The sequence below is a fragment of the Anabrus simplex genome, chromosome X, assembly GCF_040414725.1.
Source record: "Anabrus simplex isolate iqAnaSimp1 chromosome X, ASM4041472v1, whole genome shotgun sequence".
In the NCBI taxonomy this organism is placed as follows: Eukaryota; Metazoa; Arthropoda; class Insecta; order Orthoptera; family Tettigoniidae; genus Anabrus; species Anabrus simplex.
Genome location: NC_090279.1, coordinates 168,511,751 through 168,536,709, shown reverse-complemented (window position 1 = coordinate 168,536,709; position 24,959 = coordinate 168,511,751). Strand labels below are relative to the sequence as shown.

At 37.4% G+C, this 24,959-nt stretch overlaps 1 protein-coding gene across 1 annotated transcript in view; it reads left to right on the top strand.

The window, feature by feature from the left end:
• The window catches only part of sea (scheggia), a 115,716-nt gene extending 91,048 nt beyond the window's left edge, over positions 1–24,668 (top strand). The window contains exons 4-6 of the mRNA XM_067158701.2: positions 2,021–2,241; positions 6,558–6,631; positions 24,138–24,668. Of these exons, the coding sequence (XP_067014802.2) occupies positions 2,021–2,241; positions 6,558–6,631; positions 24,138–24,246 (404 nt within the window). The 3' untranslated portion in view covers positions 24,247–24,668. The remainder of the gene's footprint in view (positions 1–2,020; positions 2,242–6,557; positions 6,632–24,137) is intronic.
• Positions 24,669–24,959: the final 291 nt, after the last annotated feature.

Sequence of the window (24,959 nt, the reverse complement as noted above, 5' to 3'; positions counted from 1 at the left end):
GGTGATTAACAACCAAGATATTGATACTAATTCCATATTTTTAAATGGACCGGCACACATTCATACAGCTGACCTAAAAGTTCAACTACGTACAAGTTCAAATATGTAAGTATTATCAAAATCGAACAATTACTTTTTGAGATATAAGTAAGAACAGCATGCACGGTTTTCCATGCCGCATCAGACGGCATGAAGTCAGGCAAGGACATATTGACGCGTAAGGAGTTTCCTGGCCTTGATTCCAGCCACAGAACGGATACCAGACATGTTCTGTAGACATAATGTGATGTACCGTAACATACCCTGGGTGTGCAACGTTATTGTATGACTGGCAAACACACGACGGGGAAGGGAGATTTAAGTTGTTTCGTTTCGACATGTAATAGGTTGCGCTCAGTTTAGCGTCTTTTCTCATGGATGGGAATGGGAAGTATTTGGAATGGACGTCGGCCGTGGCCTATCACAAAGGTACCTATCCGGTATTTGCCTGGTGTTGAACATGGGACATCATGAAAATCACTTTCAGGTTGGGCGAGGCAGGACTCGAACCTGTGCTCTCCCGAAGGCATGCTACTACAGTCACGCTTGAGTTCTGCGGAGATTAATGCGTGTAAAATAAAACATAAATAATAGTGTTGCTGCCATCCCACCACGATCAGCTCTGAACACTTGCTTTTCTAGAAGGAGTTCTTCCGGTGTTTCGTGTTATGTTTATTTCTCAACCCATAGAGTAGTATGAACTGTACACTAAAATCAGTGACAATTATAGCTTTCGTTATGTTCCTTTCAAGGCAAAGTAATTGTTTTAATCCTTTTAAACTCATCAACCCTCCATGTCCTGTCATGTGTTCGACTGTCATACACACTTTGCCAACCCATCATATGTGTACTACTGTAGGTGCTTACATCCCTGGTATCCATTCTGTGGCTGGACTCGCTCCCAGGAAACTGCTTACGGGTCAATATGTCCTTGCCCGACTTCACGCCGTCTGATGCGGCATGAAAAACCGCGCCTGCTGTTCTTACTTATATCTCAAAAAGTAATTTTTTTAAAAAAATACTTACATATTTGAACTTGTATGTAGTTGAACTTTTAGGTCAGCTGTATGGATTTGTGCCATTGGATTTAAAAGTATGGAGTTAGTATCAATATCTCGGTTGTTAATCACCCCATGAGACTAAGTAGCACATTATTTTACAAGATCCTGCGTACCATTTACGAATATGAAAACAGTATGTCGATATATTTAATGGTTTAGAAGTTATTTCCGTGTAACATGTTAGGTGAATAACCCTGTGTATATATATATATATATATATGCATATACCGTTCGACAAACAGTCTAGATCTGGATAATAATTCATTACCGTAAGTTTCCAGAAACCTTCATATGTATCAGAATGATATTTGATTATACCCAATATAAAAATATTACAGAGCTGTCTACACTTTTCAACAACACAGATTTTTGAGGCTAGACGTATTCACAATGCGTATTTGAGGCTATACAAATGTACAGTACATATTTACAGGGTATAGTCATTCTTAGCATTTAATAAAAGATAACTAAAATATTTTAAACATGATAATTGAAGGTTTTACAAGAGTTAGGTTATTTATAGGATGGCGTACATACAACAATATTTATACATTTATAAACATTTTTTGAGTGTGATTTGATAGAATCTGATGATGTTCTTTTAAGAATGAAACATGCCATTCTATTTTAATTAAGTAGATTCTTTTTCAGGTATAATTTTGTTACAAAATGCTTTTTCTTTTTTCAGCTAGTTTCTAAATTTGTTTATTCATAAATTAGTTTTGACAGACTGAAAAACCTAACAATTACAAAAGATTTAAAAAAAAAAATCACTGACAAAAGGAAAATAAACTGAAAAAGGAAGAGACAAAATGATAAGAAGTGGTAGAATATAAGAAACACAGGACAAACATGAATAGGAACCTGACAGCTTGGTGTATGAATGTATGATAAATTTTTGCTTTCCTGTTATATTTCAGGATTCCGTGGTGTCTATCAAGGTGTGACTGCTACTATTATGAAGCAGGGTAGTAATCAAGCTATTCGCTTCTTCGTTATGGAGACCCTTAAAGACTGGTACCGGGGTGGTGATCCCAAACAACCTGTACCGAAAGCTGTTGTGGGTGTGTTTGGTGCTGTTGCAGGAGCAGCGTCAGTCTTTGGTAACACTCCCATTGATGTTGTGAAGACAAGAATGCAGGTAAATACACCACTGCTATGTATGAGTACTTTACTCTTTTAATCATTTTCTTTAAAAGTAACATACAGTAGAGAGTTGATATTCTTCTTCTGGTCCAGTCTGCTTACAGAAGGTTGGTGACTATCGAAAAGTAATTTTTTTCTATTTTTTTGTTTCCCATATTAAAGTTGCCATATCATTGATGTTGAACCACTGTCAGAGGTTCTGCGCTCAGAATAAACTTCTCCTCCTACGTCCATGTTTCCCTTGTATCTTGCCGTCTGTGATCAGGTGTATCAAACTCTGTGCATCATTTCAGAAGGTGTAACTGAAATCACCTTTATAATTTCCTTCAGTTGAATTGGTTGGACATCCGGTAGATAGTGGGTTTGAACCCCACTGTCGGCAGCCCTGAATATGGTTTTCCATGGTTTCCCATGGTTTCCCATTTTCACACCAGGCAAATGCTGGAGCTGTACCTTAATTAAGGCCACGGCCGCTTCCTTCTCATTCCTAGGCCTTTCCTGTCCCATCATTGCCATAAGACCTATCTGTGTCGGTGCGACGTAAAACAAATAGCGAATTGCTCGGTGGAGAACGGAACTTGTTATTTTTTTCTTTTCAGGAGAAACAGTGAATGAAGTACTGTACTGAACAAATTAATTGTTTGGCATTTGATATATGGCCTATTGCGATTATTACGCACTTAACCCACGAGGAGTTGCGTGATGGGTCATGTACGGCAATTTGACTGGGGAATATAAAATACCAGCCTTTGTAGCTGGTAGGAAAAATATGTCTTTGAAACTAAGTACCAGTTTTTCCTGCAAAACACATTGTATTGTGTAAGAAAAGTATACCCATGAAACAAAATACTAGTTTTTGTAGCAAAACAAGTTGTATTATTAAAGAAAAACATATCCATGAATCAAAATACCAGTTCTCTTGCAAAACACATTGTATTGTTACCATGGAAAAAGAATCTCCGAGCTTGAACTGGTGATCAATTGGATGCCTGCTTGTGCACGAGGAAGATGTCTGAATATGTTCTTAGCAGATACTCTTCTGTTTCGCAGAGGACAGTGAATATCCAATGTTTTTTTTTAATTTTTCCTGACACACTGAGGACCAGTAACATTTGTCGCAGTCTGGCCCCGCGATGTAGGGGGCAACGCATCCGCCTGTCACCCAGCGGCCCCAGGTTCAATTCCTGGCCGGGTCAGGGGTTTTCAATTTGTAAATGATTAATATCCCAGGCCTGGGGAGTGGGTGTTTGTGTCGTCCTTAACGTTCCTTTCCTCGCATTCAACACTCTACACTTCTGCAATTCCACTTACACGCAGGTTTATATCATATGTCGAAATTAGTGGCAAAAGATCTGCAGAGGTCAATGCCATGAACAAATATCATTTAAAAAAAACAACATTTGCCGCATCTTGCACTTCTTGACACGCAGGAGTTCTTATTTCCTTTACTACTTCTTCCTCAGTGGATTGCTCACTAGCTATGTTTAATTCTTGTACTTCAAAATTATCATCTTCTTTGTCCGGCTCTATGGCTAAATGGTTAGCGTGCTGGCCTTTGGTCCCGGGAGTCTCGGGTTTGATTTCCGGCAGGGTCGGGAATTTGAACCATCATTGGTTAATTTCGCTGGCATGGGGGCTGGGTGTATGTGTTGTCTTCATCATCATTTCATCCTCATCACGATGCGCAGGTCGCCCACGGACGTCAAATCAATGCCGATATGATGAAGACAGCAGGAAGCATTGGACTACAGTGGCTATACAGAGCCCTCAATGTCATATGGAAGAGAAAAAGAGAAGTTAAGTGAACATAGACAGAGAATGAATAGAGAATGTAGAACAGTTTACATATCTGGGTAGCATTATTAATGGAAGTAATGAAATCAACCCTGAAATTAATAACAGACTAAGTAAAGGTAGAACATCAAGTCAGAGAACAGTATTTCATACCAATTGTAAAGAACAGTATTTCATACCAATTGTAACATACGGACTAGAAATGCTGGTAACTAATAAGAGACAAAATAGTAAGATCCAAGCAGTAGAAATGAAATTTTTAAGAACATCGGTTAAAAAGACAAGAGATAGAATTCAAAATATTAAAATCGGAGAAGAGCTAAATATAGAACTGTTAGTACAGAAGATGCAGAAAGCAAGACTGAAATGGTTCGGACAGGTAAAAAGAACGGGAAAGGAACGGGTAGCAAGAAGGGAACTGGAAAGAGAAGTTAAGGGAAAGAGACCAGTTGGGAGACCGAGAAGATGGTGGGATGGATCAGATTTGGAAGGACATTAGAGAAGCTGGATTGGATGTGGCAGAAGTAATGGAGCAGGAAAAGTGGAAGAACATAAAGGAGTGGAGGAGGCTTGTTAACCACACCCGGGCGACTAGAGTAGGACATTGATGATGATGATGATGATGATGATGATGATGATGATGATGATGATGATGATGATGATGATGATGAATGCTGTTACTGGAGCAGCCATTTAGTGACTTGATTTTAGGATTACTCAAAGTTGCCTATCAATGCCTCATGATTCACCGGCAGTAATTCTGGAGAGAATAAAACAAAACTGAAGGAAATCAGTCCAGTAAAACGGCTGGACAGACTGGACAAAGCTGTTTTTCGTAAACATTTTGTAATGTACAGATTGTTACTGGTCTTCTCTTCTCTTTCCTCTGCATCCATTCCCTTTTCCAGATTCTCTTTGGGTAGGGTAGTGTACCCAAGCCCTTCACCTTACTGTATCTTTCCACTACTCCTCTTCTAGTACTTTATTGCTGTCGACTCCTCTATTTGCAATACAGTCCACAACAGAGCTCCTCCATCTCATTCTAGGCCGTCCTCTAGGCCTCTTTGCAGTCTCTATATCCATGAATGTTCTCTTTGGTATTCTCTCTCCTGGCATTCTCATCATGCCCAAACCATTTCAGCTTTGCTATATCACTCTCTTCTTGAAGTTTACACACTCCCATGCTTCTCCTTATTTCCTTATTTTGTATTCTATCTCATCTTGTCTTTCCCTGTATGCTCCTCAAGAACCTCATTTCAGCTGCTTGTATCTTGTTCCGCTTAGTTAGTGTCCAGGCTGCTGAAGCATAGGTCAGTATAGGTTTATAATAAGACAAATACAAAACCTTCTTGCACTTCATTGGCACATCTTTGTTCCATACAATGTCTCTCACACACTGGTAGAAACTTGCAGACTGCTGTATTCTTAAATCAATTTATCCATCCAAATTTCCATCTTGCTGTCCAAATATTTAAAATTGTTCACTACTTCAAAAGGTTCATTTCCTGTTCTTATAAAACCTGCGACAGTAGCAAGGAACTGGACCAGAGATGAACAGCTGCATAAGACATATATTTAATCTGCGATATGATGCTCATGTATCACCTTATTATAAGAAACTGACGTGGCTTCGAGTGCACCAGCCCTGTGAATTTCACATGTTATCACTTCTGCACAAAATACTTTCCACTAATACTCCCAACTATCTTTCTTCACTTTTTTCTTACCTCTCGTCCTATCATGACCACAATACGAGATCTGGCTCCTCTCTTGCTATACCTGTAAACCGCACTGTTCCTTCATAATCTCTGCATCCAGGTCATTGAATTGGCTACCTGCGAACATCAGGGACAATCCCTCTCATCACAAGTTTAAAGTGGTGTGCCGTGAGTATTTGTTGAGTGGATCCCGCTGACTTGCTGGATAATTTTTGAGTGAATTAGAGAATGAATGGATTATTGTAGTTACGTCATTTAAGTGTATTTTACTTTGTGTATTTTAAAATCAAGGATTCTATTATTATCATTATTAATATTATTACTTTTGTTATTGCTACCCGTATTAATATTATGTGTGTTATTTGTATTGGTAATTACTGTATAAGTTATGTACATGTATACTTTTCTAGTGGTTAAGTGTAAGAGAGGGCCTTGAGCCCTAACTTGGATACCAATAAAGGCATTATCTATCTATCCCCTGGATTTTCTGTTACCTCTCGTCATTATCAAAGTCTTGCTCTTTGCAGTACTAATCTTCATTCCAAAATTTCTTATCTCTTCTTTCCATAAATCAACTTGTGAGATACAGTGACTGGTAACAGTTTTAATTATTTAATAACAAAACTTACTTTGAGATTGAATTCTCACATTAGTTACAAAATCACTCGGTTGTTTCAGCAATGTTAAGGCGTACTTCACATTGTAATGGAGTAAATTACAGTATTTTCATAAGCATTTACTGGGCTTATCATGTTTTCAGTTGTTTATGTGCAAAACTAAACCTTGGTTTGTTTCTTAGGGTCTCGAGGCATCAAAATACAAGAATACATGGGATTGCTTTAAGAAGATTTGGCTGAACGAAGGACCAACAGCGTAAGTGGCTCACATCATCTTGCCCGTCTTTTTGTTTAATTTTATTTTCAGTAATCGTATGGCCTCAGCTGCTACGTGCAAGCATTTTCATTTGACTCCATCTGGCTGCTTGCTTGTCAGTTTTGAAGTTCTGCTTTATTCTTCACCTAATAGATGGCAGAGAAAACCAGTTCTCTCTTGGGCATCTGTGGCTGTGTTTTAATGAATTTTGTCAGGTAAACACCAAATGTGTTGTTACCAGAGATCTTTTACATACCAACATCATACATCGTGGAGTGTCAGATGGACATTTTTACGCCCTTCAAAAATCCGACTACCTCTGCCAGTTAGCTATATTTCTAGAAAATAGAACTCGGAGAATTTAGAGTAGGTGGAACTTTATCTGATCGTGTAATCATTAACAGGGAAATTCCTCAAGGCAGTACTATTTTGGGCCTTTATGTTTTCTTATATATAAATGATATGAGTAAAGAAGTGGAATAAGGGATAAGGCTTTTTGCAGATGATGTTATTCTGTATAGAGTAATAAATAAGTTACAAGATTATAACCAACTGCAAAATGACCTGTATAAAGTAAAATGGACAGCAGGCAATGGTATGATGATAAACGGGTTAAAAGTCAGGTTGTGAGTTTCACAAGTAGGAAAAGTCCTCTCAGTTTTAATTACTGCATTGATGGGGTGAAAGTTCCTTATGAGGATCACTGTAAGTACTTAGGTGTTAATATAAGGAAAGATCTTCATTGCGGTAATCACATAAATGGGACTGTAAATAAAGGTTACAGATCTCTGCACATGATCATGAGGGTATTTAGGGGTTGTAGTAAGGATATAAAGGAGAGGGCATATAAGTCTCTTGTAAAACCCCAACTAGAATAAGGTTCGAGTGTGTGGGACGCCCACCAGGATTACTTGATTCAAAAACGGCAAAAATTCCTAAGAAAAGCAGCTCGATTTGTTCTGGGTGATTTCCAACAAAAGAGTAGCATTGCAAAAATGTTGCAAAGTTTGGGCTGGGAAGACTTGGAAGAAAGGAGATGAGCTGCTCGACTAAGTGGTATGTATTACATAAAATCAGCTTCATGGTCCGTATCGCACTTCAATAGATTCACAATTAAGTATTTATTTATTTTCCACCTAGTCGATACAATGATTGCTTAAGGCTATTTTTAATGGTCAAAAGTGGTACATGTTTCGTATATTATCAACATCTTCAGCCACATAACACTGTTTAGATGAAAAATATATAAAATTGACAAAGTAATGCACAGCCACAGATGTAATGCATTACTTTGTCAATTTTATATATTTTTCATCTAAACAGTGTTATGTGGCTGAAGATGTTGATAATATACGAAACATGTACCACTTTTGACCATTAAAAATTGCCTTAAGCAATCATTGTATCGACTAGGTGGAAAATAAATAAATACTTAATCGTGAATCTAAGTGGTATGTTGCAAGAAATCGGTTTTATTTCCTGTATCAAATCTTATTTACATTACAGTAAATCAATAAAAGTAAACTTCCACCTGTTTGATATTATATATTTGTTTTAAGCAAATTATTTTTAGAACATGTTTCAGTTCTTAGGAACATCTTCAGCTACATAACATTGCTTAGGTGAAATACAGAGAATTTTCTTCTTCTCAGAAAAACAAAACAAATTAAAAAAGATAAAAATAATCAGCTGAGAACAGTTTTTAATTGAGATTGAACATCGACATGAAAAAGTCCTTTTCAAAAACTTTAAAAAATTGAATAAGTAGGAAAAACATGCACATTACATATGAACGAAAGTGCTGTATACTAACCAATTTTTAATATCTGTTTAGGTGAATAGGAAATTGTTTTAAATTAGGTTAGAACATAAGTAAATCCATCTTTTCTTCTCATTTCACTGCCCCACTCAACCCTCCCCACATATTTTAATTATTTTTATCTTTTTTAAATAGTTTTATTTTAATCATAAGAAAGGTACTATTTTAAGATGACTGTTATTAAATTTCTCGCAAAAGAGGGCACCAAACTTTCCGAAATTTTGAGACGGCTCCGTGCACACTTTGGGGAAGAAACACTTTCCCAGATTCTAGTGTATGAGTGGGCTAAAAAATTTGTGGCAGGAAGAGAAGCTGTGGAAAATGAACCTCATGAAAGGAGACTGTGGACAAGCTTCACTGCAGACGACATTGTTGCCATTTGTGACATTATTGTGAATAAAAATGTCACATTGTTTTAGCCACTGGAATAAGTTATGGAAGTGTTCAAACCATCGTCCAAGATGAACTCCATTTCAGAAAATTGTCTTCCAGGTGAATTCCTCATCTCCTCAACAGGAACAAAAAACTTTACACCAGGATGTTTGTCAGAGACTCCTGCATTGCTATGAGGAGGAAGGAGAGGATTTCTTGCATCGTATTGTGACTTGTGATGAATTTTGGGTGCATCATTACACCTCAGAGTCAAAGCAAACAAGCATGGAGTGGGACGAAGAGACGAAGCATGTCCGGTCAAGGCCAAAACACGCCCATCTGCTGGAAAGGTGCTTGCAACTGTTTTCTGGGACTCCATGGGCGTTTTGCTAGTGGATTTTCTTCACGAACAAAGGAAAAGTAATGCAGCTTATTATTGTCGCCTTTTGGATGAAGCAAAAGCTGCGTATCGCAACAAGCAATGGTGGCAACCGATCTGAAACGTCATTCTTCTTCATGACAATGCAAAGCTGCATACTGCCACTTTAACGCAGGAAAAACTGAAGGAAATTCACTGGACACCTCTGGAACACCCTCCGTACAGTCCATATTTATCATCCTGTGATTACCATTTGTTTGGACCACTCATTCAAGATCTAGGAGGACAGCGATTCGATGTTGATGTAAGCGTAGAAGATTTCTTGCTCAACTGGCTCCGCACACGTCTCTCTTCTTTCTATCAGGATGGCATCAAAAACTTACCAATCCAATGGAGAAAATGGAGAAAAGGACAATATGTAGAAAAGTGACCTCTATATGTGTATTTGTTTGGTTGATGCAATAACTTTTTTTAAAAAACCTGTTTATATTTGATCCGGCCTCATATTTGGTTTTGCAGACTAGTATGGGTTTAGACATTTTCTTTGCTGACATTTTAGCAGAAAACAAACAGTATAGTGAGCTTTGGCAAGTAATAAATCTTTCTTATACCATTTCATGGAAATGCTGCAATGAAGTGTGTCTTTTCTATAAATAAATCAATGTAGAAAACATGCGTGAGGAGTCAATTATTGCACAAAGACAATGATTCCATTTTGTACTATGGAGGTGTCAGATGCTTACCAATTAATCATAGAATGTTGTTATCGGCAAGATGTGCTCATAAGAAATACCAGGATTACTTGGAGAAGACACACCTGAAGGTCAAAGAAGAGGACAGAAAAAGAGCTGAGAAACGAAGAATAACACCGGCCCGTGAAAAATAAAAAAATTTCTCTCCGGCGAAAGGTTGAAGAGGTGATATACCCTAATTTAGGTGTGCGGATTTCAAATATGTAAACCATTTTTGCCTATCATATACAGTTATTTGCTATTTGAAATCCAAATTTGACATATTATTGTAATTTTGATAGAAAACACCATAATAGAGAATATGTCATTTTAATGGGACATGATCAAATTGCTACAAATATACAAAAAAGTAACATGTTAATTGCCAGAATGTATGAATCTCACTACGAGAACACAATTGTTTACTGCACTTTGATGTTAATGAATGCTGTGTTGATTTGCGTTTGTGTTCATCAGTACTGTTATCTCACACTAGACACCAACAGTAACCTGACATCATGGAGACGTCCCATCGCCCCTGATACCTTTGTTCCATTTCTTTTAGATCCTGATGGAACTGCTCGCCATGTTCCTCACTGAATCCTCCTTAATTTGGAGGAAAATAATCCAGATGACTATGCAGGAAATGTAATTTTAAGCTTATCCGGCCACCTAATTTCTGGAAGTTGTACGGCATGGTTTCCACAATCTGTTGGTAGTTGACATCTTTAACATTACCCGGAATTTGCTACAAACATTCTTGAATAATTCCCATGCCAGAAGCTGTGTTTCGTTAATCGTCGTACTGAAAGTCGGATCCTTCATAAGCTTACGAATTTGGGAGCCGTCAAAAACACCTTCCTTAATTTTGGCATCCGACAGCCCTGGAAATTTCTGACAGAAGTACCGAAAGCAGGGACTGCCTCTGTCCAAACTCTTCATGTACTGCTTCATAATTCCCAATTTAATATGTAAAGGGGGCAATAACACACTTTGAGGATCAATTAATGGACGATTTACAATGTTTTTTCTTCCAGACATGAACTGTTTCCTCTTGGGCCATTCAGACACTAACCAGTGACGATCCCTGTCCCGAGAGTCCCACTAACACAGAAAACAGAGGAACTTTGTATATCCTCCTTGCTGCTCTAATATGACACCGCATACTTTTAAATCACAGCACAGTAACCATCTGTGTTCATTGTAGTTCAGTTTCTGCAACACATATAGATAAATTGTGATAGTTTTCATGAAGAGATGTTGAATGGGTGACTGGCACTGAAGCAAGTTTATTGCCATTGTGCAGAAGAACACCTTTGAGACTTCTTTTACTGGTATCAATAAATAGACACCAGTCCTTCACTTAGAAAATAGTTCCAAGATGACAAATCAAGCCAGGGATATCACAGCAAAACACATTTTCGTCTACATGAACAAAACCTGCCGGAATTCATCCTCCCGATTTCTGTAACAATATGAATTTGTCCCAGGAAGTAAAAAATTTCTCTCTGTTAATCTTGATCCTAAAATTTCACTCTTTTCTTTAGTGAGACCTAGGTCACGCACCAAATCATTTAAGTCACACTGATTATAAAGACGTGGAGTTTTATCCTCAACATCCAGTACAAAGGCATCATCATCATCATCCTCCTCCTCCGCACTTGAAGATGACGAAGACACACTCTCTGGTAACTGTATTGGTGGTTTTGGGACAGGAATATCGGGTCCATGTGGTACGGGCGTTATGGCTGATGGAAGGCAAGGATACACAATGTGCCTTTTGTTTTTCGTATTGAACACTTTACATACATAAAAATAACATTTGTCAAAATGATTTCTTTGTTCCTGCCAAGCCATTGGGATTCCGAATGGCATTGACGGCAGCAACCCATTGTACTTCGCGGCAGGTTTTCTACACACGTTTTACACATAATATGGGGTGCGAAGTTTTTGTCCTGATCACCTAACTTCATGTTAAAATATGCCAAGTACAGGCTTTTTATAAATGGCATAATATTTTGCTTCTGGCCTTTAATTGTATACTGACCACATATATAAGAGAAAGAGTTGGGATTGTTCACACATTTTCACCTCTGAAGATCACTGCCACTTGCCATTTTAACACAAACTAACTCACTTATTCACTCAATTGACTTCAAGTGCACGTTGTAACTTGTAGACAAAGGCATGATACACATTCTTAGATTCTCCTCTCAGACTAGGAAGAAACGCGATCTTGGCATTTTGACCTTGTCCGACATTGCGCATGCGCGAACTGCAACTGTTCTAATTGTTCTTGTTACCTACTCCCCTCCAAAACAGAGCACGTACAATATTTTCTCTCAGACATGTCCATACCTGCATTCCATATTACCAATCCAAACCTCATTTACAACAACGAAGCTCCATTAGCATAAACATGAGATGGACTTGTGACAAATTTGTACGTGATACGAAACAACTGGTGTTATTAATGAACGTAGGTTTTCGTGGCTCATTGTATTAATATAAAGAAATAAATGAACTGGATTAAAGCCACTATATATATTTATTTAATAATAAAGCCAAGCTTTCAGCCAAATTGCATTGGCCTTCATCAGGGCATGTGAAGTTTTGCCTCCGCACTGCCCTGAGAAGGCCAGTGCAATTTGGCTGAAAACTTGGCTTTCTTCTTCTTCTTCTTCTTCTTCTTTTATGACCACATAGGATCACTTTAGTCAGTCCGTCGTTCAGGTCTCTTTGAAGGGATTGTTCGGGCTTTGCGGTCCTCCCAGTACTTCTTCAGACGCTCTGATCTTCGTGCCCTTTCCTCAGTTGAAAATGTGCGTGTTGTTGGTTTGTTTTGTGTAAGGGTAAAGCGGAGGTTTGTATTCTTGAGTTTTGTATTCAATTTTATCTTATTTTTGGTGTCTTCTGTTGTAAGGCCTATTTCCTTCAGATCCTCTCTTACTTCTCTGATCCATTTACATCCTGTTGTGGTATTTTTTGAGACGAGATTGTGTTGTACTAGTTGTTTCAGAAGTCTTGAGTCCTGCATCCTCATGATATGTCCAAAGAATCCCAGTCTCCTCTTACGCATAGTATCTGTAATGGGTTCTAGCTCTTTGTACACGACTTTGTTAGGTATTAACCGCCACTGTCCATCTTTCTGATATTTTTTGTTGATACAGGTTCTTCCAATCCTCCTTTCAATTTTCTGAAGTCTGTCAGTCTTTGATTGTTTATTCAGGTAAAAGAGTGTTTCTGCTGCATATGTAGCTTCCGGTTTTATAACTGTGTTGTAGTGTTTTATTTTTGTATTTATTGATAGACATTTCTTTTTGTAGATATCCCATGTTAATTTTTGTGCTTTAGCTAATCTATTTGTTCTTACTTGGATTGAGATTTTTTCATTTAAGTTATGTGTTATTACTTCTCCAAGATATTTAAACTGAGTTACTATTTTGATTTTATTACCATTTATGGTGACTTCTTTTAGCTGTGTTGGTTTTTGGGGCATAATTTCTGTTTTTTCAAATGATATTTTGAGGCCAATTTTATTTGCAATGTTTTGAAGTTCTGATATCTGGGTTTTTGCTTCTTTTATGTCCACTGCTAGTAATGCTAAATCGTCAGCAAAACCCAGGCAATTTGTTTTGATTTTTCGGCCAATCTTTATTTTGGGGGGACATTTTCTAAACCATTCCCTCATTACCATTTCTAGAGCACAGTTAAATAATAGTGGTGAGAGCCCATCTCCCTGCCGTAGTCCAGTTTTAATTTCAAATGTCTCTGATGTTTCACCCCTAAACTTCACTTTTGACTTGGTATTGGTGAGAGTCAATTTTATCATGTTTATTAATTTATTAGTCCAAAGTGTCTTAAAATTTCAAACAGAGATTCTCTATGGATGCAATCATAAGCTTTCTTGAAATCTACAAATGTTATCACCATATCTCTGTTTCTTCTCCTGTTATAGTCCATTATCAACTTAAGACTCATGATCTGATCAGGACAGCTCCTCCAGGGTCTGAAACCTCCTTGATATTCTCCTAGTTCTTTCTCAAGTTGTAAACTTACCCTATTAAGGATGATTATTGAAAATATTTTGTATGTTATGTCTAGGAGAGAGATTCCCCTGTAGTTATTAGGGTCAGTTTTGTCCCCTTTTTTGTGCAGAGGATGAATGAGGGCTGTTGTCCAGTGTTCTGGTAGTTCTTCTTTAATCCAGATAGAGACAAGTTGTTGATGGAGGGCAACTTTTGCTGAGGTTCCTGCATATTTCCAGATTTCCGCAAAGGTCTGATCTTCTCCTGGCGCTTTGTAGTTTTTTAATTTATTCAGAGCTTGGTAGACTTTCTTTATTGTGGGGGGATTGATGTTTTCTGGTGATGTTTTTATCGGGGTGTTGGTGTCCAAATGAAGGAGTTCTGTAGGTTCCTCACAATTTAAAAGCTTGCTGAAATGTTTAGCCAGAATTTCTGCATTGTCTTTATTGTTATGGGCCAGCTTACCATCTTCATCCTTCATCAGTAGGGTCGGGGGTTCATATTTTTGGAGCTGCTTTCTGAAGGTTTTGTAGTAGTCCCTTGATTTAGTTTTACTGAACAGTTCTTCAATTAACTGCAGGGTGTCCTTATGTTGTTGTCTTTTTATTCTTCTTAAGACTTGGGTAGTTTCTTTTCTCTGTTTTACTAGCTTTTGATAGGATATTTCTGTCTTTTGGGACTGATGTAATAGCCATGCCTGATGTCTTTTCTCCACTGTTTCATCACATTCACTGTTCCACCATTGGTGTTTTTTACGTGGTTTAATTGGAGCTAGGTCTTCTGCAATTTGTTTAAGGTTGTGTACTAAGTCTTCAAGTTTGTCTGTGATTTTTATTTTTTCAGTTGCTTTCTGGTAATTTTTGTTGTTGATTAGCTGGGTAGGATCTATTTTTCTTTTAGTTTTAAGGGCTTGCTTTTGTTGTCTCCTCTGGGGAGTGAGTTTAATTTTAATTTTAACTACGTAGTGATCTGAACCTGTGTCTATTCCTCGGAGGACTTTGACGTTATAGATCTCTTTGTGGTGGTATTTGTCCATGCAGACGTGGTCCAGTTGCCATTCTTCTTTAGTGTAGTCAGGGTGTTTCCATGTTTTGAGTTTTTGAGGTTTCCTCTTAAAACATGTAGATTTTGAGATTAAATTATGGTTTCTACACAGGTCAACTAGTCTCTCTCAATTTTTATTTGTTTTCTTGTGTGCTGGCCATTTTCCGATGATGTCACGGTATTTTCTTTCTCTGCCTAGTGAGCGTTGAAGTCGCCTATTAATAATTTTATATGGTGTTTGGGGATGTTATCTATGGTCTGGTCCAATAGGTCCCAAAATTCTCCTGTTTCCTCCTGGTCTTTTGAGGAGTTGTTTTTATCATTAGTGGGAGCATGGGCATTTATTATAGTATAGATTTTATTAGATGCCTTTAAGGTGAGCGTTAAGAGTCGTGGAGACTGTGATCTGAATTCTTGAACTGAGTTTATTATTTTAAGGCTGACCAAAAATCCTGTTCCAAATTGTGGGACATTCTTCATCACTCTCTTCCCGGGTATACCTTTATAAAGTCTGTACCCTTGAGATTCCAAGGCATCCTGGTCAGTGTTTCTAATTTCCTGTAATCCCATGATAAGAATTTTGTGTTGGTCCATTATGTTGGTGATCACTTTTAGTTTACCGGTTTGCATGAGTGAGTTTATGTTGTGTGTAGAGAAGTATGTTATCTGCTTTGGTTTGATTCTTGATTTTGTCTCATTCGTGTATGTAGTACTGGGGTATTTCCGTGCCTCCGACTTCACGGTATCTTTCAGGTGGCAGCCCACCGTATCCGAATGCTGCCTTCTCTGAACTCTTGGTTCAGCCGGTGGAGTATTCCTGAAAAGACCTTCCATGGTTGACTGTCAAGGTGTCACCTGTGTGGGACTAGGTCCCGAATTACAACTCTGGATGTGATCCAGTGAGGTGATAATGAGGCCGCTCCTCTGGAGTACAGACGCCTTGTGCAGCCGCCCCTAACCTGGAGAACAGACGCTGCATAATGGATTCCAGTGGCATTTCCTCCACTGTGGGGACCATCACCCCACCCAAAGGGGCTCATTCGCCCGAAGCCGTTGGCCCCCTTAGGGAGTCAGGTTATTTCCCGCCGCCCAACACTCGGCGTTGGCAATTTTACAGCTGGGTGCCAGACCAGCAAACCCTCCTCCTTTCTCATTCCGGACTTGGGACCGGACAATGGCGGAGTTAAACTTGGCTTTATTATTAAATAAATATATATATAGTGGCTTTAATCCAGTTCATTTATTTATGTTAACTGGTATTAGTTTTTACATAAGGACACTAAATGTAACGTATATCACATACAATTACTTTTGCCAGGCTGGTGTAAGTGATGAAATAAGAGAGTTGGAAGATGAAAAAAAAGTTAAAAGAATGCAGTCACAAGAATGTGAAGCCAGAATTGAAGATAAAATATGCCTACTTGAAACCAGAAAAAATTGAGTGTAATTTTGTTGAGCTGCATTTTTTTTTTACATTATTACCAACATTGTGTATTCATTAGTAATTTTAATAGTAATACTTTCATTATTCATGTAGGCCTTATAAATAAAATATAATAATATTTATTATTATCTGGCAGATCATTATTAAATTGTATGTACTTTACTGTTCAAAATTTCCTATTTGAGTAATAAATATTGTTAACAGGTGTGTGTTGGACAGGTAATGGGGGTGGAGGAGGCTGTTAAAATTGCACAAATGCCAAATTTTTGTCAGGGAAAGTCAGGGAAATTCCAGGGAAATTAGTTTGACTTTCTGGCTGGGAATCCTGGTGTGTGAAAAATCTTCTTTAAAAATAAATAAACACGTATTCTTTTGTTTCTGAAAAATCCACTTAAGGAGGGTGAAAGAATAGAAAAATGTAAAATTCTTTGTATGTGGATACTTATATCTCAAAAACTAAAGATGTTACAGATGTGAAAATGAGTATTTGGAAGTATTTGAAACTATAAAGGAACATATAGCATTTTTGTTTTCAGAAGATTTGTAATGTTTCTGATCTCATTCATAATGTTTTCTTTTAGTTCCTCCTCCAATGTATGAGGATCTGTCTGATAAACCTTTTCTTTTGGTCTATTTCACAAGTAAAAGAATGACACACTTCACCACGAAATTTCCAAACAAATCCAACATGCATCTGACTAACCGATTCGTAATTAAAGTACTTTTTACATACGAGGATGCGCTGCTATAATGAAATGTTCTTTGCATATGAGCAATCCTGGGCTTTAGCCTTCGATTGAGCACACGCCATCGCAGGCTACAGACCGGCTTTAAAGTACAGAACTGGTGGTATCGCACGCCTGGCAGTGGAGAAGAAAAATGCTCTGTCATCGGTCAAGATTTTAAAATAAAGCTCTGTATGATTAGTATGTTTTAGTAGATGTGTCTTCAATATCCGTCAGATTTCAGAATATAACCTGACTGGCATCCATAGCTGTGTCAGATTTTTTATTTTTTTAAACTTATTATCACACAAGTATGAAGGATGAGTTCTCCACCTAATCAATACCGAACTTACGCAAATAATACCCGCTGCCAAATAATCCCCGCACCCTAACTTTAGGAAGGCTCATTTTGAAAAAATTAAATGCCAACATTGACGCAAATAAAACCCGCACCTCAATTTCGTGCCTCATTTTTTTTAAAACTATGCGGGTATTATTCGCGTAAATACGGTACTTTATTTTACATAGTGTCAATATTATTTACATAAAAGGACAATACTGGTTTCGACCTGTAAATAGGCCATCTTCAGCTGATGAAGAACCTGCTTTATAGCGACTGTACAGAATAAATACTACTAAAATTAAAATTAAACATTGGGGTCAGGGAAAAATGTCCTCCAACCCTCAAAACTGTACCATATGTGTATATATTAACCTTAAGTATTTTTTAGAATAATGGCATTAATGTTTATTTTAATGACATTCTTGTTTAATTTTAATTTCAGTAGTATTTATTCTGTGCAGTTGCTATTAAGCAGGTTCTTCAGCAGCTGAGCCTATTTACAGGTCGAAACTGGTACTGTCCTGTTATATAAATAATATTGACACTATGTAAAATAAAGTATTGATTAGGTGGAGAACTCATCCTTCATACTTGTGTGCTTGAATTATCAATATGGACTATGAAGCTAAATAGATCATAGAACTTATTACCTTCATAAATTTATATAAAAAAATAAATTGCTGTACTATTACAATAATTACAGCTCATTTTTGAGTTAGGTATGATCTTTCTAATATTCCAAAAATTTTAAATCATTGCTTTCCCTAGCCATGAAAAATGTCAAAATCATTAAAAATTATACAATTTTAGCATTTTAAATTTTGACTAGTTCTTCAGAAGAGTAAGAGTAAGTGGAAGCACGTATCCATCTCCAATAGATAGCTGACAATAAATGTTTTGAAGATTTCCGTCTGTACCATTTACAGAACAGCGAAATGTTTTTGTGATTATTTGCAAAAATCTGACACACTTGATGAAAATTATCAACCCAATAGGTGAGTAAATTTAATGACTATGATGAGGCTTTTTACAGAAAGTATTTTGAACGAATAGTTTTGGAGGTATCACCGTTGAAAACATCCAGCGAGGAGATGGGTTCATTCAACAGAATAGCTAGCCATATTTGAATGCAAGACGCACAGCTCTAGCTCATTGAAAGGTGTATATTTCCTCTGCAAGCATGCCTTCATGCTGTTTTAAACAATATAGTAGTTTCTTAAGTTGTTTATTGTAGGAAAGCGTAGCTTTCTGCAGATTATTCTCTATCAGTAAACTATGCATGCATAGTTTGGTGTCAACTAGTTTTATTTTCAAGATCCATTTTTTGTTGGTTACTGGTGTACTCTTCTAATTGAATAATCTGTTAGCAACCTGACCACCCTGCAACCTTCCTGTTTTGTCCTTCATCTTTTGTTTCCTTAGACTTCTTTTCCTGTTAATTCTTCATTAATGCCAAGCTATTTTAGTGACTCTCTCGTCATAATCATGGGCCATTGTTCCACCTAGGAAGAGGAACTTTTAATTGAAGTATGCCAACTTACTACATAGTACTAGGCACGTAAGGCTATACACTAAAAAGAAAATATTGCCGCCCTATTTTCTTTTTTTTAATAGGCTCATCACTGCTGTTAACTTAACTAGTTACATACTAAAATCATCATCATCTTCATTTCCCGTTTCCAGCTTCCCGGGTCGGGTTGTGAATCAAGGACCTCCATCGCTGGCTGTCTCTCCACCACTCTTCTCCTTTTTCAAGTACATCTTCTGGTTTTCCTCCCCTCTTCTCTATGCACTCCCACACTGAATCTGTCCACCTCTTTTGGGGTCTTCTTTTACCGAGCTCGATAGCTGTAGTCACTTAAGTGCAGCCAGTATCCAGTATTCGGGAGATAGTACGTTCGAACCCCACTGTTGGCAGCCCTGAAAAATGGTTTTCCGTGATTTCCCATTTTCACACCAGGCAAATGCTGGGGCTGTACCTTAATTAAGGCCACGGCTGCTTCCTTTCCACTCCTAGCCCTCCCCTCTCCCATTGTCGCCATAAGACCTATCTGTGTCGGTGCGACGTAAAGCCCCTAGCAAAAAAAAAAAAAAAAAAAAGACGTATCTGTGTCGGTACGACGTAAAGCAACTAGCAAAAAAAAAAAAAAAAATTGGGGTCTTCCTCGTGGTCTCTTTCCTGTTAACTTCTCTGAAAAAGCTTTTTTGTTTTGTTTTCTTTGGCACTCTCTCTTCTCTCATTCTCATCGTATGCCCATACCACTCTACCTTTGTTGTTTCTATCCTGTCTTAAAGTTTCAAGATTCCTTTCCTTTTCCTTATCTCGTCATTTCTAATTCTATCCTTTCTGGTCTTGCCCTCGATACCTCGTAGGAATTTCATCTCCGCTGCCTGTATTCTACTCTCTCCTCGTTTTGTTGTAGCCCATGATCCAGTTGCATAGGTTAGTATGGGTTCATAATAGGTTGAATATAATACTTTCGTACATTTTGTCAGGACATCTTGGTTCCACAAATTACCTCTTACACTCTGGTATGCTGTTGTATTATTTTTCCAATTTCCTCAGTAATCTTTCCATCTTCTGTGATCACACTTCCCAAGTACTTGAAACTTTTAACCACTTCCAGAATTTTACCTTTCGGTTTTATCTTTCCTCTTCCTTCCTTCCTTCCTTCCTTCCCCTTGTCATCACTATTGTTTTACTTTCTCTGTGTTTACTTTCATCCCAAATTTTTCTCTCTCTTGATTCCATACATCTACTTGTTTTTGCACATCCGTTTCATTCTCACCCCATATAACTACTGTATATCATATGCAAATAACATGGATTTTGTTGCCTGTCTTCCCAATCTCTGTTTAATGTTCTTATGAATTTCATCCATGACTATGATGAATAGTATGGGGGATAGTACACTTCCCTATCAGAGACCAGTTTCAACTTTAAACCATTTTGTTTTTCCTATACTAGTCTTCACACTACTAACACAATTTAAGTACATAGCTTTTATCAGTTGCACTTCCACTTTGTTAACTTGTTTTTTCCTTAATGTGTCCCATACCAACTGTCTGGGCACACTGTCATAAGCCTTCTGAATATCAATAAATGTCATCACTATGTCTTTTCCAAACTCCCATCTTTTCTCCATCATAAAAATATGTTTTAATGTAAAGATCAGGTCAAACGTTGATCTGCCTTTCCTAAAACCGTACTGTTCATCTTCCGTTTCTCCTTCTAGCTTCCTCCTCAATCTTCCTTCCAATACTCTCAAATATCTTAGCTACATGGGCAATAAGAGTGATCCCTCTGTAGTAATTGCATTCCTTTTTATCACCTTTTGTATATATCGGGATAATTAAATACTTTCCCCACTCTTCTGGGATCACTTTCTTCCTCCAGATTATTCTAAACAATCTGTACAGCCACTGTAGCCCTATTGGTCCTGCTGCTTTAATCATTTCCATAGTTACCTCATCCACTCCTGTTGCTGTACCGCTCTTCATCTCTTGTGCGGCTTCCTCTATTTCTAGCATCGACATCTCCTTTTCTTGTTCTTCTTTCCCCATTGTTTCTTCTTGCTCTTTCTCATCTACCAGTTCACTGTATTTAATATTTAGAAATTCTGAGAAGTATTCTTCCCATCTTTTTAGTTTGTCATCTCTTTGCATCAGTATCTGCCCTGTTTCAGTTTTTACAAATTTTGTATCTCCCCTGTTTCATAAACTGTTCTTCACCAAACCATACAAAACCTTTTTACTTCCCTTTATATCTTTCTGTAAAGTTTCTGTGAAACTTTCCCAGCTCTTCCGTTTCTCTTCTTGTACTATTTTCAGACATACCTTTTTGGCTTCTTTATATTTTTACCAATTCTCTGTACTATTGCTGCCTATCCACTTCCTCCAAGCCATTTGTTTCTCTTTAACTTCTTCCTTTACCCTGCTGTTCCACCAAGGAGTCTCCTTTTCCTTTTCCTCCCTGATAGTCTTCCACAGGTGTTTACTGCACACTTTACAAATCCATTTCTGAAACATGTCTATTCCTCTTCCACACTATTCAAGTCATCTTTGGGAATTTCTTTCTTCAGATCCTCTTGAAATTATTCCCTTATTTCTTTCTCTTTTAACTTCTCTCCTTTATTTTTCTTTCCCTTTTTCCTATTAACTTTGTTGTTTTACCAAGTCTTAATTTGGCTACCAACACTTTATGGACTCCTTCGAAAACTGCTCTTGGCATTGCTGTCACATCTTCCAGTTGTCTACGTTTTTTCTTCTCCACCAGAATAAGATCAATCATTGTCTTTGTCTTTCTATGCCGGGCTGAGTGGCTCAGACGGTTAAGGTGCTGGCCTTCTAACCCCAACTTGGCAGGTTCGATCCTGGCTCAGTCTGGTGGTATTTGAAGGTGCTCAAATACGACAGCCTCGTGTCAGTAGATTTACTGGCACATAAAAGAACTCCTGCAGGACTAAATTCCGGCACCTCGGCGTCACCGAAGACTGTTAAAGTACTTAGTGGGACGTAAAGCAAATAACATTAAATTAAATTATTATTGTCTTTCTATCTCCCCAACCATATCTAATTATTTTTTGTGAGTTCTTTTTTCTAAACCACATATTACCAACAATTAATCCATTCCTTCTACAAAAATCTATTACCAAATCTCCTTCTTCACCTTGGTTTCCGTAAATATAAGGGCCAGTTATCTTTTCTTTTCCCTGTCTGTTCCAGCATGTGCATTAATGTCTCCCATTATTATAACCTCTTTGTCTTCAATACAACTTTCCAGTTCTTCTAGAAACTCTTCTAAACATTCATCTGCATTCCCTGATTGGGGTGCATAAACCTGTATAAAATCCTTGGTTCCACTCTCAAGTCTAAGTCTAACTTTAATTATCATGTCACTGATCTGGTCAATTTTGTCCACATATTGCACTAGGTCTTCTCTCAGTATAACACAAACACCAGTTGTTGCCATTTTTCCTCCACTTCAATATAATGTATACCTTATCTTCAGTTCTTTTTGACCTTTCCCCTTCCATTTTGTCTCGCTTATTCCCATCATTGCTATGTCTTTCTTCTCCATATACCCTATCAGTTCTTCTACCTTGCCATTCAAAGTCATGATATTGATGATACCGATTCTTGTAATGTCTGGTAGCCCACTTCTCACAGTTCCCCCAGAGCACCAGGAACTGCGCGTCACATACGGGTGACGCCCTAGCATTTTTCGATGGCTCGATTCACTCGCACTCATTTTATAGGCTGTTTGTACGATGGGTTCGCCACTCCCAAAGGCATTTTATTACCTTCTGCCAGGTTCAAATTAGGCCGCCCCTAACACGGAGTCAGATGCCTTTTGTAGCCGCTCCTTGGGAGTACAGACTACGGATTTGCTCCTTCTGCCATCTTGCCGTACTGAAGTTCATCTTCTCCGCCATAGATGCCATTGAGGTCTTCACCCATAACCCAGGGCAAGGACCCTCCATATTTATGACCCCTGGAGAGAGGGTGGCCCAGTATTTTAAAGCCCCCAGGAATTGGGCTATGTACTAAAATCACGAGACATAAACATCAACAACTAACTTCAATATAAGTATCAATAATGGAGGTTCCTTTACCCAAGTAAATGATTCATCAAGATATTCATAATTAAGTCAGATTTTAGTTCATTGAGGAACTAAACACACTCTTACCTTCGCTCAATTTAGTGTTATATACTTCTGCCTTTATTTTGATATATGTTTTACTTTAACCGTATTCTTTGATTTTTGAACCGTACCAAAGTCGTGACAAGACAAGGTTAGGTTAGGTTAGGTTAGGTTAGGTTAGGTTAGTTTAACGAAATTTCCTTCCATTTCAACTGAAGTGATCTTTATGGAGGAGGTAACATTGCTTTCCTTTACGGAGGACTTCTTACAGATTTTTCTTGCTTCTTATACATCATAATTGAATTCTATACATACGAAATGGACGAAATAAGACCATATTAATAAAATGCTTTGTTAATCGTTTAACACCAACTAACTTATTAAATGCATTATTCGAACATGCCACAATTCTTCTTGCCTGGTATTATCCAAACAGATTTACAATCCTACAGAAAAAAAGAAAATATGCTTTACCTACTCCCGCAAATGTAACTACTAGTGATTTTCACAATACAGCAGTGGCAGTATGTATTGGTGCGTATAATCTTGGAAGTCACAAAAAAAATCATTACTACATTGTGCCAACCTGCAAAATTAAGAGTAACTGTATGCGTCATATCGGCAAGTAGGGTCCCTAAACTGTATGGTTAGGAACACTGAATCAAACCCAACAGTTAGAAAATAACTATAAATCACTACCTTCAGTATTAAGAGGGGAGAAGAAGTAAGGTTCTACCCTTAGTGTATAAGCTTACATGGATAGGGACTATAGTCACGATTTAATAGATCAACATGGAGTTGTGTGTTGGTGACATTCTTTATAAACGGTTCATGAATATTCATAAGCAGAGGCATGGGCTAGTTTTAAAACAAAGTACTTAAGTGTCGTTAATCTTTATGGCATTCCAGAATATCTGGGAAATTACTGTATTTTCAGCCAGTTAATTGAATTTTAATAACTATTTTAAATTTACAGGTTCTACAAAGGTACTGTACCTCGACTTGGCCGTGTCTGTTTAGACGTGGCGATCACGTTCATGATCTACGATTCCTTCATGGATCTGTTCAACCGTTTCTGGAAATAAGAAGATCCCAGAAATAATTAGTAACCAGTGTTCACCAACAACATATCAGTTGACTAACAGACACACGCTGGTAGCTGTATGAAGCTTTATACTGTAGCATAGTTTTACAGATCTCTGTTGGAGTTGTGTATGAGGCTGACAAGTGTTTTTTTGCTAGCAATATATGAACTGAATGCAGCTGTATAGTTTTGATTTTTCACCAAGCTTTGAAGCTACATTTTATAGTATGTATTCAATGAGAGAAATGTTGTAAAAATAGAAGAATGGGTATGCAAACAGCTATTTTTGTTATGTTTGAAAATCATTAATATTATTATATTTTATCTATACAGTAATATATCTGCTGAGATTTTAGTATGTGTTCAATGAGAGAGATGTTGTTAAAATGGAAGAATGGATACAATTAATTTTGTTATGTTTGAAAATCATTATTATTATTATTATTATTATTATTATTATTATTATTATTATTATTATTATTATTATTATTATTATTATTATTATACCTATGCAGTAAAATGTCTAGTTAGATGCATGTAATGTTTTTCTTGTGTTACATATTCAGAATGTTATTGAATTTATATTTAATTTCCAAGAAGCAAGATTTCAAATGAAATTTTGAGGTAATGAAATTTTATGAGAGCAGTGTAGTAAAATTGGTTGCTCAGTGAAATATTGTGATTCTTCTTTTAAGAACAGAGTTTACTGTAATT